The sequence below is a fragment of the Eretmochelys imbricata genome, chromosome 7, assembly GCF_965152235.1.
Source record: "Eretmochelys imbricata isolate rEreImb1 chromosome 7, rEreImb1.hap1, whole genome shotgun sequence".
In the NCBI taxonomy this organism is placed as follows: Eukaryota; Metazoa; Chordata; order Testudines; family Cheloniidae; genus Eretmochelys; species Eretmochelys imbricata.
Window position 1 is genome coordinate 119,179,388 of NC_135578.1, and position 12,556 is coordinate 119,191,943.

Genomic DNA, 12,556 nt, shown 5'->3' on the forward strand with positions numbered 1-12,556 from the left:
TGTCTACAGCCAACCTCTACGATACAACCGTATTTGCTCCAACCCCTCAGACAGAGACAAACACCTACAAGATCTCTATCAAGCATTCTTACAACTACAGTACCCACCTGCTGAAGTGAAAAAACAGACTGACAGAGCCAGAAAAGTACCCAGAAGTCACCTACTACAGGACAGGCCCAACAAAGAAAATAACTGCATGCCACTAGCTGTCACCTTCAGCCCCCAACTAAAACCTCTCCAGTGCATCATTAAAGATCTACAACCTATCCTGAAAAATGATCCCTCACTCTCACAGATCTTGGGAGACAGACCAGTCCTCGCTTACAGACAAGGCCCCCAACCAGAAGCAAATACTCTCCAGCAACCACACACCACACAAGAAACACACTAACCCAGGAACCTATCCTTGCAACAAAGCCCGATGCCAACTCTGTCCACATACTTATTCAAGTGACACCATCATAGGACCTAATCACATTAGCCATGCCATCAGGGGCTTGTTCACCTGCACATCTACCAATGAGATATATGCCACCATGTGCCAGCAATTCCCCTCTGCCATGTACATTGGCCAAACCAGACAGTCTCTATGCAAAAGAATAAATGGACACAAAATCTGACATCAGGAAACATAACATTCAAAAACCAGAAGGAGAACACTTCAACCTCTCTGGCCACTCAGTAACAGACTTAAAGGTGGCAATTTTGCAACAGAAAAGCTTCAAAAACAGACTCCAATGAGAAACTGCTGAGCTTGAATTAATATACAAACTGGATACCATTAACTTGGGTTTGAATAGAGACTGGGAGAGGTTGGGTCATTATACATATTGAATCTATTTCCCCATGTTAGGTATCCTCACACCTTCTTGTCAACTGTCTAAATGGGCCATCTTGATTGTTATTACAAAAGTTTTTTTCTCCTGCTGATAATAGCTCATCTTAATTAATTAGCCTCTTACTCTACTTTTTCATGTTCTCTGTCTATATATATATATATATATATATATCTTCTTACTATATGTTCCATTCTATGATTCCGATGAAGTGGGCTGTAGCCCACAAAAGCTTATGCTCAAATAAATTTGTTAGTCTCTAAGGTGCCACAAGTCCTCCTGTTCTTTTTGCGGATACAGACTAACACGGCTGCTACTCTGAAACCATACATTCATCTGTCTCTCATTCTTGGACAATGCAAAGGAGAGAGTGGCTCATGGTGACATGATCCTGGGAAATGACAAATCCAAGACAGTCTAATACAGCAACTGAGATTCTCAGAGCACTTTACAAATTCTGTACATAGAAATCACTTTGTCTTCCACTGATGTGGAGAGAATTTGGGGTTGACACAAGGCAGCTGTTTAACCTTGTGCAGCAACAATGCACTACCATTTAGAACAGGATTTAACTGAAACAGCAAAGAGTGAGTGACTGGATGGTGGGATATAAATGTCACCAAGGAAGGACTACCGGGGTGGCCATCCTGTGGCTCCGGAGACACAAGCGGCTCTTCAGAGGTTAATATGTGGCTCCTTGTACAGGTGCTGACTCCGAAGTGGAGCTACAGATGCTAACTTTCCAATGCTCACTGCTCAACCCCCTGCTCTGCCCCAGGTCCTGCCACCGCTCCACCCCTTCCCCCAAGGCCCCTGTCCCTTCCCCCGAGCCTGCCGTGCCCTTGCTCCTTCCCCCTCCCCACCAGAGCCTCCTGCACACTGCAAAACAGCTGACTATGGCAGGCGGGAGGTGCTGATTGGTGGGGCTGCCGGTGGGCGGGAGGCACTGGGGGCTGGAGGGGGATAGTGGATTGGGGTGCTGCTGACATATTACTGTGGCTCTTTGGCAATGTTCATTGGTAAATTCTGGCTCCTTCTCAGGCTGGCCACCCCTGGACTAAGCTGTAAATCCAGAAGGGTTTCCAAAGTTGTTAGAAAACGGTGTATCCCAAGGCTGTGATTAGCCAATGAGATAACTCTGATGATGTAATACAGTAGATTCTGCTTAATAGCAACCCCAGTATTAACAACTTTTGCTTACTCGCAACATTTTACCGGCAAATGATCCTGTCCCATGGACTTTGATATTAATGGGATATGGATATTGGCAACAGGCATGCCAGGCTGCCTGTGAACTTTATTAGAAGAGATGTCCTACCTGTAATCAGTTTGCTGGCTCCAAACATGTGCATTCAAGTACTTCTGTTACATGTCATGGTTTCCAAACATGTTGACCATCTCTCACTGCCAAAGTTAGGGCTCTGGGGGTCCTACATGGGCCAGGCGCTAAGCAAATGCAAGTAGCTGAGAAGTTGGGTGTCTCGAGAGCCGCTGTTTGGTGCATTAAGAATAGTGGTAACATTTCACAGGATCATGCGCTCAGCACAACCCAGGGCGACAAGCAGCAGTGTGCTGGCAAGGATGGCTTTTTATATATCAACACTATCGTCAAATTGTGCGCTGCTGCACTGGGTGTCCCACAGGTGGAGCATCCACGCTAAGGACATACCGCACAGCAGGCTAAGATCTAAAATCGCTCTCCTCGTTACAGTGGACCAATTATGGCAGGTTTTGACGGGGCCTTTTTTTCATCTTATTTTTCAACATTGCATCAAGCAGATTGAATAAACAGTCGCTCATCGCTGCGATGCACTAACACACCTGAAAACACAGGAATCCGCTTCCTGGAAACTGCCAGATAATGGCACCATTTTGCTGGGAAACAAGCGGTTGCTAATAATAAGCAAAGTGTACTGTATCTGCAACCTGATATCTTGCTTCAGATCTTCGGTGGGTGACGTTGCTCTGGAAACAGAACGAACTGGAATCAGCTCTCCAGCTTGCTTCATAGAGCCATCGCTTTTAAGGCCAGAAGAGATCATTGTGATCCTCTAGTCTGAGCTTGCTGTATAGCACAGGCCAGAGAATTTCACCCAGTACCAACAGACTGCCTCCATATCAATCCTGTGCACTAGATCTCGCCAACCAGTTTTGAATCAACCTTATCTGATGCTTGTGTGGTTTCAATTACACTCAGTTGAATTAAGTCTCTTAATGAGGCCGGTTGTCATTTTTCTGACTTGCCTTTGGACTCTCAAGAACCTACTCCTCCGAGGACAACAGATGGGACCTTGTGGGGGCAAGCAGCGAGAAAAATCTATCCAGCAAAACGCAACCAACTTTATCCCATTTCACTCAGAACATTGACCAGGTGAAGACAATTTTCAGGAGAATTCAGCCTCTGCTTTGGAAAAAAATTAAAAAGCTGCCATATACATATCAGTACGGTAGTTCTGGCTGATTGCTATAGAAATGTGCCTGCGATAAAGATTCCAGACAGAGAAATAAACATCAGTCCTGAAACCTCTGTGGCCTGACCAGTGATGGAAAAACAATAGTAAATAATAATAACAACAAAATACAACTCTGGAAAGCTATAGAGAGAGACATGATCAAATGTAATAGTCTCCGAGCCTGCCTAACGTGCAGCACAGATACAAGCATTTAGCTAGAGCAATCTTGGTCTGACTTCCAGGGGCAGCTAAAAGTGCCAAAGCTCTGCTAGCTCCTTGAACCACCACAACGACGACTTCAAATCAAAAAGCACCCAGCCGTCTCTCTCGGTCTGTGTTCTGTGAGTCAGCTGCAGCTCTAATTGCATCACGTGGGAAGCCTGGGCAGAGGGCTTGAAAGCGATGACATCGTGTTCTCTCCCACGAGTTCCACCCAAAGCTTAGGTCCCGGCCCACAGCCCCACACGCACGCATATCAGCCCTCTGACATGACGTAACCAGCCACAGGTGTCAGTTACATCGTTTCCTCCAACTCTTTTTGCTAAATTAAGGAAACATAAAAGGAAGCAGCATCCAATGCAAGGAAGGGATGTCTTTTACCTGGTGTTTCCAATACTAAGTGGCTGATTATAAGGCAAGGAGAGGTGTATTAGTTGAAATCAGCAGAGGCAAGGGTCTCACAAACATGTGTGTGAATTCAGCTTATTTGGAGGTAGAACAATCAGCAACAAGTGAATTTACCTCCCTTATTTCTCTAACAATAGACTAGACACTTTCTGCGTGAGATTAAAGGCTTGATTCTGCTGTGTAAATCAAGAGTAATTCCACTGAACTTCACGGAGTTACACCAGTGTAAATTAGGCCAGATTCACGTCCTTGAGTGTATGGCTGGATTTTGCTGGATTTTGGCTGGATTTACGGCTGGATTTTGCTTTAGGATCAGAATTCTTTTTAAAATGAAGAGAGCATGGTAATTTTGTTTCTATGGCTACCAGATCAACGGCTCTCCCTTACCTTCCTCTTGTTCGTAGGACTCACATAAAGGTAGCTCAGCACAGTCTTCAGGCCCACTTTGTCATTTAGCTTTTCATAGGTAGTGCCATAGTCCGTGGACCTGCAGGGAAGAAAAGACAAGAAGAAAACATAAGGTTATTCAAATGTCGAGGAGGAAAATTAGCAAATGAACAGATGCCTGAGGCTGCAGCCTGCACATTCTTGTTCCTAAACCTGAGGTTTCATGTTTCATTCCAGGGGGAGGATGGACAGGAGAGGAGAAAGTCCTTGAGCCCTTTGGGACAGAGACTGTGTCTACATCTGCTTCCCATTCTGCACTGAGAATCACACAGGCAAACCTCTGTGCCCAGGCAGAGCCCCACTGATTCCGGTGCACCCAGGTGGTTTTCAATGGAGGACCAGGACTGTTTGTAGGTTCCTAAGCATTTAATGATACCCTGATCCCATGCAGTACCCCAGGCACTCCTGCATGGCATGTATTTAAAACAAATAGAACAGATGAGTCCACTGGAGAAACCTTGACCACGTTTTTTTTTTCTCCCAAGAGATTGGGATCAAAATCCATATCCAAACTGTAGCAATTGAGCTCATGTCTAAATCAAATGTATCCATACTGCCAGTTCTAAAACTCTGTTACCCCCGTGCTAATCTGTGCCAGGTGTTTTATTTTTTCTGTGTTAGGTAGAGAGATTCAGGCAGATCCCACAAGAGACAGCAGATGATCTGGGGGCGACGCTGCCCGTTCGTGACTGGCAAAAAGCACTGTTTCCTTCACTGCAGCTTTCTCCTCCTCCCCTCTGGGGGCATTTGGAATCGTTTCCCCTTCTTTGTTGCTTCTCTGTGTTTTCACCCCACCCCACCCCCGCCCCAAACCAATGTCCATGTAGTCTGCTATCCTCTCTCCAACAGCGACCAATGCCAGATGCTTCAAGGGAAGATGTAAAATCCTCACTATGCACCTAACTGTTTAACAGTAATGGCTTGGGGAGAAATTGCCTCCTGACCCTTTATCGTGATCACTGCTCAGTTTATGCCCTGAAGCATGAGGATTTGTGGCCTTGGAATGTTCTCCTGTCCCTTTCCTCCCACCTCTTCCCCTTCATCCTCCTCATTATACATTTGAATAGAAAATATTTAGGAACTGTAGTGGGGCCGCTACCCCAGTCCCGCAGAACAGGGGTTGAAAGTAGCCCTGGAGAGGGATGCGACGGGAAAAAAAAGAGTGAAAGGCTAGGCTGATTGGGGAAGCAGCCACAGCTGGGGCCACACCCAATCAGGGCCCAGCTGGCCTGATAAGAGGGCTGGGGGCCAGGAGCTGAGGGAGTCTCACCTGGGAGCATGGTACCCGAGGCAGAGCAGTGCTGGGGAAGGGCACAGGAAGCTGGGGCGCTCCAGCCTGGTAAACCCCCAGGCTGCAGGCCTTGTTGAAGGCCTACAATAGGTACAGGGGCTGCAAAGGCAGCAGGTCTGACCCCTTGCCAATGATGAGCGGCCATGATAAACTGAATTTTGCCCCAGTGAGAGGGGGCTAGATGACGACTGGCAGTAGCCACTGAGGCGAGGTGGCGATAGAGGGTTGGGGGTTCCCCTGGGAGGGGAGACCCAGAGCGAGGGGGTACTGCAGGAGCAGAACCCTGAGGTAAAGGGCACTGGGGTCCGGGAGGGGCCAGCAGCAGCCGAGACACTGGCCTGCAGAGGGCGCTCGGTACACTGGAAAAGAGCTAATTCCCAGACGACCAGGAGGAGGCGCCACACCGGTGAGTCTTTGCTTTGCTACATGAACTTGCTAGATGTACGCTCCCTCTGATACCAGCTGTAACATAGGTCTTCGTTATCATGGTTTTAGCGTCACTGGTTTTGAAGTGTCAGGGGGGTGCTGTGATCAGTACTCTGATCCCTAAGCATCTGCTGCAGGAATTGGCCATGCACCTCTCCCAATGCCAAAGTGAACAGCATTGCTCCCCTAAAGGGTATAATAGAGCTGCTACAGATTCCCTCCCAACTGGCTGTGGAGTCTGATTCCACAGTCTGTCCTCAGCCTGCCTTTTTTACTGCTTCAGTGTGGATAATACACCCCAGCATCTCATAGAAAGAGTCCAGTGTTGGTGTTCATAGAATCATAGAATATCAGGGTTGGACGGGACCTCAGGAGGTCATCCAGTCCAACCCCCTGCTCAAAGCAGGACCGATCCCCGATTAAATCATCCCAGCCAGGGCTTTGTCAAGCCTGACCTTAAAAACCTCTAAGGAAGAAGACTCCACCACCTCCCTAGGTAACGTATTCCAGTGTTTCACCACCCTCCTAGTGAAAAAGTTTTTCCTAATATCCAACCTAAATCTCCCCCACTGCAACTTGAGACCATTACTCCTTGTCCTGTCATCCGCTACCACTGAGAATAGTCTAGATCCATCCTCTTTGGAACCACCTTTCAGGTAGTTGAAAGCACATGTTGTCCACTGCAAAGCATCAAAACAGGATGTCTGGGGCCAGACTCCAAAGTAAATCGATGGTGGAATCCATAAGGTGGGAAGCCCAGTTACAGCCCCATTGGTAACAATGACATCTCATCATGCCTTTGTTCCCAATTTTTGCAGTTGGTCCCATCTTAAAATGAGCTAAACCAACCCTCATAACTTGAACACCCACAGCTCATGGGATGTTTGGAAGCTTAATCAGATTCCAGTTTGTATGGCTTGAGCTCACCTGTACTAAATCTACCAAGATATCACTACCCAGATCATCACCGAAGTAGCTGACTGACTTCTCTCTCCCAGCAAAGGTTGAAACTAAAGGAGTCTGATGGATAAAACTAAATAATCCAAGAGCAATTAGTTGAGCTGTATGGGGCACCCAGTACATGCACATTCACTGGGTCAGGAATCTTCACCCTATGCTAAAGCTTTGTAATGGGAATAGGATGAACACTGATGTATCTCTTTGGTCTAGCCCCCGCCAGCAGGGCTGAAGCTCTGAACAAGCCAGATCCATAATTATGAAAGGGAAATATACAATATCTCATGTAGTGGAAACCTGACGATGGAAGAAATTACTATTTGCATTCTATTTGAACACTGATTGAAAATAGTGGTTTAATATTCCCACAGGGCCAGTTTGGTTTTGTTCCCATCGTGACTTGCAGGTCTCCCAAAACGCTTTGCACTTGTAAAGATGTCCTAATGACCCTTTTTCATTAGCCCAGTATCAGTCACTTGACTTGCCCTTTCAAAGAATAGGTAGAGAGAAAGTATGACTCTCTCCCCCCCTTGTCCCAGCTTGTCCTCCCTTGCCCATTTGCCCCCCCCTTGCCCAGAACTGATTAAAAAAAAAAAAAAGCAACAAGCTACAAGCCAAAAACTAGCCAACAAGCAACCCACAAGCCAATTAAGCCAAACACAAACCCAATTTCTGCATTTTTTCCCCAAGGGTTTGGCATGTCTGCTCAGAACACCTCATGATCAGTTTGCACTGCCGTGGCCAGTTTATCCACTCGCCACACAATGCTTTTGGGGAGAGCACCAGCGACAAAGCAAAATGGTGCCGGAGGTAAGAGAGAAGACGGACAACCAGGCCCTCACGCATGTGCACGCTACAGTTCTGGTTGGGATATGCTACCAAAGCAGAGCTTTATATAACCTCCAGAGAGGGAAAGGCCGGGGTCTCCATGGAGTCCATTTGGCTCTTATTAACCTATTTTATATGGAAGATGCTCAGATACTATGATGACGAGCAGCAGTACAAAACCCTAAGACAGACAGACAGACTGATCTGTGGGGAGCAGCTGTCATTGTCATATAAGGATGGGGAGGGGGGCCTGACGAGAACAAAGGTCAACCTCCATTTTGGAAGATGGAGTCTGGCCTGCAAGGGGCAGTATTGGCTGCAAGCTCCAACAGGCTCTTATTGCTGTATTATGGGAAGCCGACATAAAAATAAGTGACTTGTTCAATACAAGCCCTTGTGTTGCTTTAGCGTGTAACCCCTTGGGGTTTAGAGAGCATGGCCCCTTTAAATCTTTTTCCTAGAGGGGAGAGGGAGCAGTGAGGGAAAGGAGGGAAACCTGGGGGTGTGGTTCTGGAGCCTGGGGAGAGAAGGGCTGCAGCAGGGTGGCCCTGGACAAAGTGTAGGAGAGAGAACCTGAGTGAAGCCTGGGAAGGACAGGGCGGCCGATCGAGGACACCCCAGGACAGGAGGCAGCAGGAGCACTGTGCCACGGGGGAATCACCCAAGAAGGACAGGCCGGAGCTGGACCCAGTATCACTGCTGCCCAGAGCTGCATGGGGCTGTCAGTACTGGGGCTTGTGCCTCTGCATTGGGAATAAGGAGGGAGGCTGTAGCTAGTTAAGTGGGGAGGTGGTCTCTCTCTGGCTTTGCAGAGAGCGGCAGAATAGGGTTTGTTGGGGAAAGTTCACTGGCGCCGAAGACAACCAGGAGCACCCAAGACTCAGCACTGGACTGGAACTTTGCTCAGGACTCGTGAACTCTGTGTGCAGACACATTGCTCAGTCTCTGCCCTTTCAGACTGTTCTACCACTGGGCCTGTGGGGCCTTGGTTTGGATGCAACCCTGTTCTACTGCTCCCCCTACATTTCCCCTTGTTGTTTTCTCCTCTCATCCCTCTGTAGATAAATATCTCCCTTTGTTATGTCCATGATACTTTTCCTGTGGGTGGGTGTGTCCACTCTGGGGGGTTGGAACAGGTGCCCCTGGGGTGGAGGGAATTTTTCCTGCTGCATTCCTGCGTGCGCCGTCTCTTGACCAGAGATGCCTGCAGAGCAGACTCCATCTTGGCCACGAGGGTGCTAAAGTTACAAATGCAAAGCACAGTGTGTCCATTCACCCTTGTATACACCATGCCCTATGCCACCTGTCTGGCTGAAGCAAATTACATTGAAGGAAGAATATTGACTGCTTTCAAGGGACGACGATTGCATCGATCCAGTCCAAGAGAGGCATATGATCCCTCTATTCAAATCAATCAAAGCTTTCCTTGAAGCTACAGTGGCACTGAAACCACTTTACTCCCCCTGGAAAAAGCAGATTTATAAGGTAAGTCACTTATTTGGAGCTTGTGGATTTTCCTGTAACCACATGGTAGTCAAAATGCAAGAGAGAGAAAATTACTGGCTTGATTCAACTGCCCTGACAAGCTATTAAGCATTTAAACCATGATGCACCTGCTCCCAAACTGTGTTAGAGCAGGGCTTGTGGACCTAACATGGAGTGAGAAAGTTCCCTCTGGCAAGCCCCGTCATAACTCAGTGTAACGAGCACCTAAGGAAATCAATCCAATTCCCACATTTATAGGAGCCTGGGCTTCCTCACAAACCCTACAGACAAATGGGCCTGAGCCAGCACCTTCTAATATTGCAATAACAAGCACTCGTCCTGGGGAAATGAAATGGAGGTGGGGAGAGAATATTAGAGCAGACAATGACCCACCTGGGACAGCCAGGAAGGAGCCGTGTGATATGAGCCTGTCTTCAGAAAGGACACGGTTACGCCAGCTGACTCTTGTCAGCAGAGCTGTCCCAGCAGCTGGGTCTCCCACCCCGCCCCGCCTATGCTCTGGCAGGGAGAGAAAAGGAAAACAGAGGGGTTTCATTTGTTTGCATCTTGAACCATTCGGCGGAGGAAACCGGCTATAAAATATGGATCAGCCCCTTGGGGATGGATGAGTTGCAAACACTGTGACTTGTTTAGCTGGGCGTGTGCGTGTGTCTGAGTCTCCCCGTAAACAGAGGCCTTCTCTCTCCCTCGGGGTGAGTCACAGTGTACTTGTGCATTTTCTGTCTCCCATTCCCTTACTGTCCCCTCTGAATGTGCCTCTGTCTCTGTCTGAAATGAAGGAATGTCTGGGGCCATGGTGAAATGTGGAACGATCCCTGCAGAGCTTGACTCCAACACTCGGGGATAGCCCCAGTTCGCCCATCGGTGGCCGTGCAATCCCTGTAGCTACACCAGCGTGGCCCTCGAAGCACAGAGAAGAGCAGGAGCAATGCAAACCCTGCTGTCTCTTGTCTATATGCAGGGATCAGCAATGGTTTGCACCCATTGCCAGCCTTCAGTGGCTAAATCGGGGTTACACCAGAGCATAGTCCAGGCCTTAATTTCAGAGAACATGAGGGATGGAAACGCTGGCTCCAGACTTACAAGTCATAGAAACCCTCTGTGAAAGTCACCAGCTTCCCACCCAGTTGGGGAGGCTGAGACGCTGAGGGCTGCATGTAAACTTGTGCATTTAAAATGAAGAGTAAATGCGCAGAACCTGGTGCTTTAGACAGCTGACCCACTGCCCCATTTCACAATGCTGCTTGTTCCCACCAGCCCTTGTATGTCCCTCCTGCTCTGTCTCACAGTGGCTGTGGGCTGTTGGCACTCTACTTGTCCTACCCTGGTGATATTTCCCCCTGCACCGCTTAAGACTCACTTGGGATTGGAGAGGTGCATATTCCTCGTGCTGCTCCACTGCCCAGAGGTGAATTTCACCCTGCTCAAGCCCTCTGGGTCACTGTTACTGCAGGGGAGAGAATTTGTTCAATGTCCCAATCAATGCTCTGTGACTTGGCAGTCAATAGGACCCAGGCCACTTTGGATTGTGGAGTGCAATGGTTCACTCTGCTTCGTCCTTGATGCCACTTGGTTTGTTCCTCTGATGTTCCAGTGTGTCCTGTGATGTGCTGCTGAGCATCCCTATGCAGGTGGCATGCAAATTAGGGGAGTGGTAAATATTCAAGAGAACATATCACTGATTCAGGGCAGTCTGGATCGCTAGGTAAACTGGGCACAAGCAAACCCTTTTAATACAGCTAATTGTAAATTTATACATCTAGGAATAAAGAATGCAGGCCATATTTATGGGATGGAGGACTCTATCCTGGGAAAGAGGTGACTCTGAAAAAGATTTGGGGTTGTGGTGGATTATCAGCTGAATATGAGCTCCCAATGTGGCCAGAAGAGTTAATGCCATCCTAGGATGACCAAACAGGGGAATCTCAAGTATGAGAAGAGAGGTTATTTTACCTCTGTATTTGGCACTCATTTGACCGCTGCTGGAATCCTGTGTCCAGTTCTGATGCCCACAATTCAAGAAGGATGTTGATAAATTGCAGAGGTCAGAGAAGAACCAAAAGAATGATTAAAGTATTAGAAAACATGTCTTACTGTCCTAGATTCAAAGAGCTCAATCTATTTACCTTAACAAAGACAGGGCACAGTCTACCAGTATCTACAAGGGGAACAAATATTTAATAATGGGCTCTTCAGTCTAGCGGAAAAATCTAAACACGATCCATTGGCTGGAAGTTGAAGCTAGACAATTTCAGACTGGAAATAAGGCGTAAATTTTTAACAGCTAGAGTAATGAACTATTGGAACAGTTTACCAAGGGCTGTGGTGGATTCTCCATCACTGACGTTTTAAAATCAAGATTGGGTGGTTTTCTAAAAGATCTGCTCTAGGAATTATCTTGGGGAAGTTCTATGGCCTGACAGGAAGTCAGACTAGATGATTCCAATGGTCCCTTATGGCCTTGGAAACTATGAATCCCCTGCACCCACGGGGACCTGGGAGTTCTTTTCCCCACTTCAACATATCAAGGATGCCACATGTTGCCTCTCCTCCTTCTGTTGGATGACTTCTTGGATGACCCAGTCATGTGTAATGGGAGCTTTTTCAGCCCTTAGCTGCAGCAGGTACATGGAGCCAACTCCTTAGCAGGGAGAGCTTTCCCCCAAGCATTTTAGCTAAATAGGTGTTATTCGGAAAAAAAATCAGTGAGTCGAACTGTCTGAATAAAACCCATTTCCCTCTCGATTCATCCGGTTTCACTTCCTTGGTATCTCAGATATCGCAATTCTACCAGTTCTCACAATACTTTCCAGGGTGGGCAAGACCTGAATTTCTAATGTCAAAAACCAAACAGGTCACCTTTAAGTCTTTTGGTGAGCTCTTATTTGTCCTCAATGCCATTGATTTAAAATTTTTCACTTTAATGTGCATGGTCTCCAACCAAAACCCTGCAACAATTTCCTCCCAAGCAACTGGTTCATGATACCAAAGCAATTTTTTTCCCTTAATGACAGCTTCAATCACCAAAGGTTTGCAAGATTTGAAGATGACCTCTGCTGATAAGCTTCAATTTATACAGTGCAGCGGAGATCGGTAAGGCAAAACTGGCTGTCATTGTGTATTAGTCATTATGATTCACAGTTCAAACTGAAGAAGATATGAGCCGTCTGGGAGCATTGGGTTTT

The 12,556-nt window shown here is 47.4% G+C and overlaps 1 protein-coding gene across 1 annotated transcript in view; it reads right to left on the reverse strand.

Annotated features, from left to right (window-relative positions):
• SORCS3 (sortilin related VPS10 domain containing receptor 3) overlaps positions 1 to 12,556 on the reverse strand; it is a 496,377-nt gene that overhangs the window by 249,937 nt on the left and 233,884 nt on the right. The window contains exon 3 of the mRNA XM_077821813.1: positions 4,304 to 4,403. Coding sequence (XP_077677939.1) covers positions 4,304 to 4,403 — 100 coding nt within the window. The remainder of the gene's footprint in view (positions 1 to 4,303; positions 4,404 to 12,556) is intronic.